The sequence below is a fragment of the Alligator sinensis genome, unplaced genomic scaffold (genome assembly GCF_000455745.1).
Source record: "Alligator sinensis unplaced genomic scaffold, ASM45574v1 scaffold615_1, whole genome shotgun sequence".
NCBI classification, from domain to species: Eukaryota; Metazoa; Chordata; order Crocodylia; family Alligatoridae; genus Alligator; species Alligator sinensis.
Genome location: NW_005841982.1, coordinates 581,506 through 587,035, shown reverse-complemented (window position 1 = coordinate 587,035; position 5,530 = coordinate 581,506). Strand labels below are relative to the sequence as shown.

Here is a 5,530-nt window from a genome sequence, read left to right as displayed (position 1 = left end):
AGCCTCACTCCCAGTGCTGCCACTGCCTGCCCCAAGTGCAGCCCTGGCCCAGCCCCCTCACCAGGAAGAGCCTGGTGCCACCCCCAGCCCACAGCAGGCAGCCCACCCTCGCCCCACACACAGATCTGGAGGGCAAATACCCCCCCTGCCTCCCCTGGGGGTGCATGCAGTGCTAGGACCTGTGCCCCTTCCCCATGCCCCAGACAAGCTGCTCACAGCTTCATCCTGCACCCTGCCCTGGCTGGGCAGCACCTTCTCCTGCCCCAGCATATGGCTTGTTAATAATTGAGAAGCAGTATAGGCCCAAAAAATCTTTAGCGGTGCACCCCTACTTTCTCCTTACCTAGAGAATTGCTCGAATCAAATCAAGAAGTTGCAATGAAGAAAAGCATTAATAAAAATAATTTTAAATATGCAAGCTAAGCCAAAGTCCATTATGCACTTTCCTCTCTTCGCTACCACCACACTACATATTAGATGTACCAATGCCATCATTCTGTGTAAAGTACAGAGATCTTTTAAGTTTTCAGATTACATGGGTATAATTTTGTTATTTACTACCTTCTGACTTAATTATCAAATTAATTCTCTCTCAGCATTTTATCTTATAAAATAAATTCTTAGAGCATGCTGTAATTGGACTTTCCTTGCAGAGATGTCTCATATAGCAGAAATTTCATTTAGTAGGTATTTGACTGACATCTGTTTAGTTAAGAGCTGTTGTTGAGCTTTACAGGGGCTCTTTGCTCCTTGCCTTAAAAAGGCAGCCCCTTTTCAGCATGTGGATGCAAATCCTGTAGCAGATTTTAAGAGAAATATCAATGCAGGCCCAAATTGTATAGATCAGAACCATTTGGACCAAGTGCTCCTGGTAGAAATAACCCAAATTTTACTGACATTTTATGACATTTCTTTGACCTTTGGTCAGCACTGGCTTAATCTTTCACCAGTACATTGCATGGGGGATTTAAAATCAAAACTCACTTGTCTTAATGGGTATAGTTCTTCAAGTAAATTCCCTCAGGGAATAAGAGCAGTGACTTTGAATTCTGATGCTTGTATTATGTTTTTAATCAACACTCAAACCTCTGATTTATTTTTAGGTGAGACAGTTGAGTGACTATTTCAACATTTACACCTTTTCCTTAAAGAAACGCATTTAGGGATGAAGTCTTCGCTGTGACCAGGACATGAAACACTACCATGGGGCTTCTTAGGAGCATTTATCTGATAAACGGTGCAATTCCATTGATTAAAATATTGAACTATAATGGACCAGATATTCAAAACCCTGCAATACTGAGCTATGGAGCAGGGTTTTTAATATAAGAGAATTCTAGTTGAGAAATTAAACTCTTAGTCACTCTGCTGCTAACTTAACTTTTCTACCTATTCAGACCAAAGCACTTCCTTATTTAAGTCCTTACTCCTTCTCTTGTTTGCTCAAGGCAATGGGGGTCACCCTTCTTATCAGGCATGCCACAGAATTAGCCCCACACCCTCCCTGAGGGCACTCCAGCCCCCTTCCTTTATCCAAACTGCTGCTCTGCTTTCTGCTCACTACTCTCTGCTCCATGATCAATCTCCTAATCTGCTTTCTGCTTCCTGCCCTCTACTCCCTGCCTGATCTACTCCTTTGCCTTCAGCTTCCTGCCCTATCTGTTACTGTACTGCCTGATTCTCCCCCACTCCCCCTCCCGATCTGTCATGTGCCACACACAGGCTAGCCATGCTACCTGTGACAAAGTGCCACAGATTGGCCATCTGTGGCTCAAGGTATCATGTTTCAACTTCTTTGTTTCTACCTCCAAAGTCATGCACACATCACCCTTAATTTAAGTAATTTAAATTGAAGCAGTGCCTTCTTTTTATCCTAGTATGTTCCTCAATGAAGCCACATTTAATGTCAACTAGATATCCTTCCTCCCCACTCACATCCCCATGCCTGCTTCACTGATGCCCCATTTATATGGATTTCCTGACATGAGAGCCACAATCCACGTCTGTTTCCCTCGCCAAGTTTAACTTCTCTCACATTACCCAAAAGGTTAACCCTGGTGCAATGTCTGCTCTCTCTCACATTCACTAGTATAGAAGAGATGAGATCAGGAAATGAATTACAACCCAACCAAAACCCTCCCAATCCCATACCCTTTTTCTTGTCTCCCAGTAAGCCTGGTCTAATGTATGTCTATCAGGCCACAGGTTCCACATGTCAGCAATTGTCTTTATATCTTTTGTAGCAGACAGAATCAGTACTTAACTAAGTAAACAAGCATTTTATCCCATTATAAGAGAATATAAGAATAAATTTGTCCACCACAAACTTTTGAAGATTCTTTAATCTCACTGTTAAGATAAAACGCAGCTGGTAACTGGGCATATGTATCTCAGAGCCACAAAGCAAGTAGTAAAAAGTGAGCCAGTCACATTTTGTGTTAGTTAATCAATCCTGTTTTTTAGCTGCAGCGCTTGGAAGAAATTGGTTTGTGGTTCAAATGTCAGTCCATGTACACTCTAATAGAAGATGGCTTGACCTGTTTTTCAGACCTAGATCATTCCTAACAGGTACTCTCTCACAAAGTGATATAACCTGCATGTGACCTCAAAGGGCAAGATTGAGTCCAGTTTTCTCATCCTCCACAGGGGAATGTCTCATTATCTTTACAACAACAGAAATTAGGTATTAGCAATGATGAAAAAATCCAAGTATATTACATATTTTGATTAGGCTTCTCTTATCAATCTGTCATATCAGAATCAGCAAGAGTCCAGGATGGTAGAGATAGTCTGACTTTAGCCAAAGAGCACAAAGCTTTCTATAATCCCAAATTTTGATGTTGTTTGGGTTCCAGCAGTCTGTATTTGTAGATTTGGAAGCCAGGGGTTTTAGTATCATCTATTTATGAGTTTGCAGTTTATCTGGCCAGTGTGCCATGGTTGAATCAGTGACTTGGTTAAACTTATTCTTTAAGTGTATGGAATGACAAATCCCGTTCCTTCCAAATCTACATGGAGATAAAAGATGCTGGTTTGATTGCCTCAGGGCTTTTTTGAAGACTAAGGAACTACTGGGTGTCCAGAACAGGATTCCAATGATGCCTAAAGCCACCCCTGCTAGATTAACCCCAGATCAAAAGGTTATTTAATGAGAGACGCAAGAAAGGCACCCTGTAATTAATAAACTGAAGTTTGACAGTTTAATTTGGACTACATCTGAAGTTTCATTCTTTGACAGAATTGTATACTAAATTCAAATACTATATACACTAGACTATATTCCTCTTACCTGCTTTGATACCTATATTTATTTTTGAAAATTTCTGGAATATAATAGGAAATATCTAAAAAATACTTTTGTAAATGAAAAGAAGGTTGTACTTTACTCCAAGTACAGTATTTGAAGTGTAGGTTAAAAGCCTACGCTTCCTTTTTATTTATAAACAGTTGGAAATGTGTGCGCATAGAATGGCTTCGTTAGGTGTTTTGTATTTTAGTGAACTATTCCAAGGTACACGGATAGAAAACTTGAAATGCCAGAAGCTGAAATGCCAAACGCATGCCACACATTTGTAATATAAATGAATGTCTTATAGTATTGTTTAGTGTGGAATGTAATATATACAACTGTTATGTCCGCTATTTTTTTTAATCAATGAGATTTGTCAGACATAAGTTGAAATATAAATGTGGATAATGTATTGTACATTGCATTGTACAATGAAATATACTGCATTGTCAGAAGATGTTGGGGAAAATAAATCAACTGTGATTCAACAAAACAGAATAAAGTGTCTTTTGTTCAAAGGACAGCATGATCACTGATTGGCTTTTTTGCAAAGTCTGCTGAGAATTATGGAGAAGAAAAATTGGTTTCCCTTCAATAAATGCCTTTTCCCCCATTCATCTGTGCTATACATAGTAATTTTCACAATCATTTTCAAATGAAAATGTGATTGAAATTTACATGTTTTTCATTGTAGAGCATAAAACAGCAGAGATTTGCTCACTCACTTTTCCAGTGAAAGGCATCTATCAAAAGAATGAGCTCGCTGAAGCAATTCACTTATGGTTGGACAGTGGGGTCATTCAGGTTTCTGTCCACCTTTTTGGCTTTAAGTTCTCCTTTCCCACTGAAATCTGCTCATCTAAGAATCTCTGTGGGTGCTTTGTGCACATTCTGAACTGTCCTCATGCTGAGGGTTCGAAGCAATCACACAGCTTCAGAAAAGAAAAAGGCAAACCTCTAAGCAGAGGTCAGGAATGATTTAGATTCAATCCTTTGCTCTTCTGAGAAGGAAAGCATACACTTACAGCCCTATTCCTGGAGGCTTAGACCAAGTATTAGAAGAACATTTCCTACAGTACACCAAGGCTATGAACAGACACTGCACTTGTCCCTGGACAAATTATGCCTGTGTTTATTCTGGAACAGCAATATCCTGGAATCAGTGTATACACACATTGCCCTTCTGATCAGGGATTAGTGAGCAGCTGAATGCTATCCACTTTTCTGCCATTGATTCAATGACATAATTGCAGGATAACAGTTCAGATACACTTTGCAGTGTCTCAGGATAAACCGTTAGTACTTCTTATCCCATGAACTTTTTACGATTTATCCTGGGACAAAGGACACGGATATCTGAATGACTGCATTTTGTCCTGGGATAATATGCCTCATCCCAGAACAAATGCAACATCTGTTTGTAGTCTGAGTCAGAGCCATGGAGTTGGCTTTGATGTATTCCTGTACACAAAGCAAGTATTTCTGTTGTCAATGTAAATAATTTTTAGATGTTGAAGTCTTAATGCTAAGCCTCTCCATCAAAGGTCCATTTGGATCTTCTCTATCTTTCTTGCACTATTAGCATTCCCTTTTTGGACCTTCTCTGCACCTGCTAGTTTCTTCAAATGTTGCTGTTGCTTTTCCTCCAAACCAAAACTAGACATTTAGCACTCTGAGATTGGAAAGATTTGACCAAAAAGACGAATCATAATTTTTTTTTTGTATTTTCATTCATCTTATTGTATGATCTGTGGAAGAGTGATACAATCACTGTGTTCTTGAAAAGCAATTCCTACATACATAAGTAAATGAACTATATTTTGTTTTAAACTGTTTGCCTTTTCTTCTCTTCTCCGACAGGTGATTAATGATTTTTGTTTAATATATATTTAAAAACAGAAATGTACCAATTTAAACTCCTTTGAATAGTCTGTAGAGTTAGACAGATTTTAACATATATTTTTTTATTAAATATGTAAAAAGATAAACGCAAGTCAAGTTATTCACATATTCAGAGACAAAAAAAATCTACTCTACCATGCGACAATTTGTGGGTAATGTAAAATGATACCAATACATCTGAATAAGACTTTTTGCATCTATTATGTCATTACTTATCTATTTATAATTAACAATACATATGTTTACATTCCTTTCAGTTTACATTTAATATATAACCAAAGCTTTATGGTGTGCTATTTAGTAAAAGTAATTACAAATGCATATTAAAACCATAACGGA

The 5,530-nt window shown here is 38.4% G+C and overlaps 1 protein-coding gene across 1 annotated transcript in view; it reads left to right on the top strand.

The window, feature by feature from the left end:
* LOC102387428 (ethanolaminephosphotransferase 1-like) overlaps nucleotides 1–3,782 on the top strand; it is a 90,998-nt gene extending 87,216 nt beyond the window's left edge. The window contains exon 10 of the mRNA XM_025201048.1: nucleotides 1,104–3,782. Coding sequence (XP_025056833.1) covers nucleotides 1,104–1,163 — 60 coding nt within the window. The 3' untranslated portion in view covers nucleotides 1,164–3,782. The remainder of the gene's footprint in view (nucleotides 1–1,103) is intronic.
* Nucleotides 3,783–5,530: the final 1,748 nt, after the last annotated feature.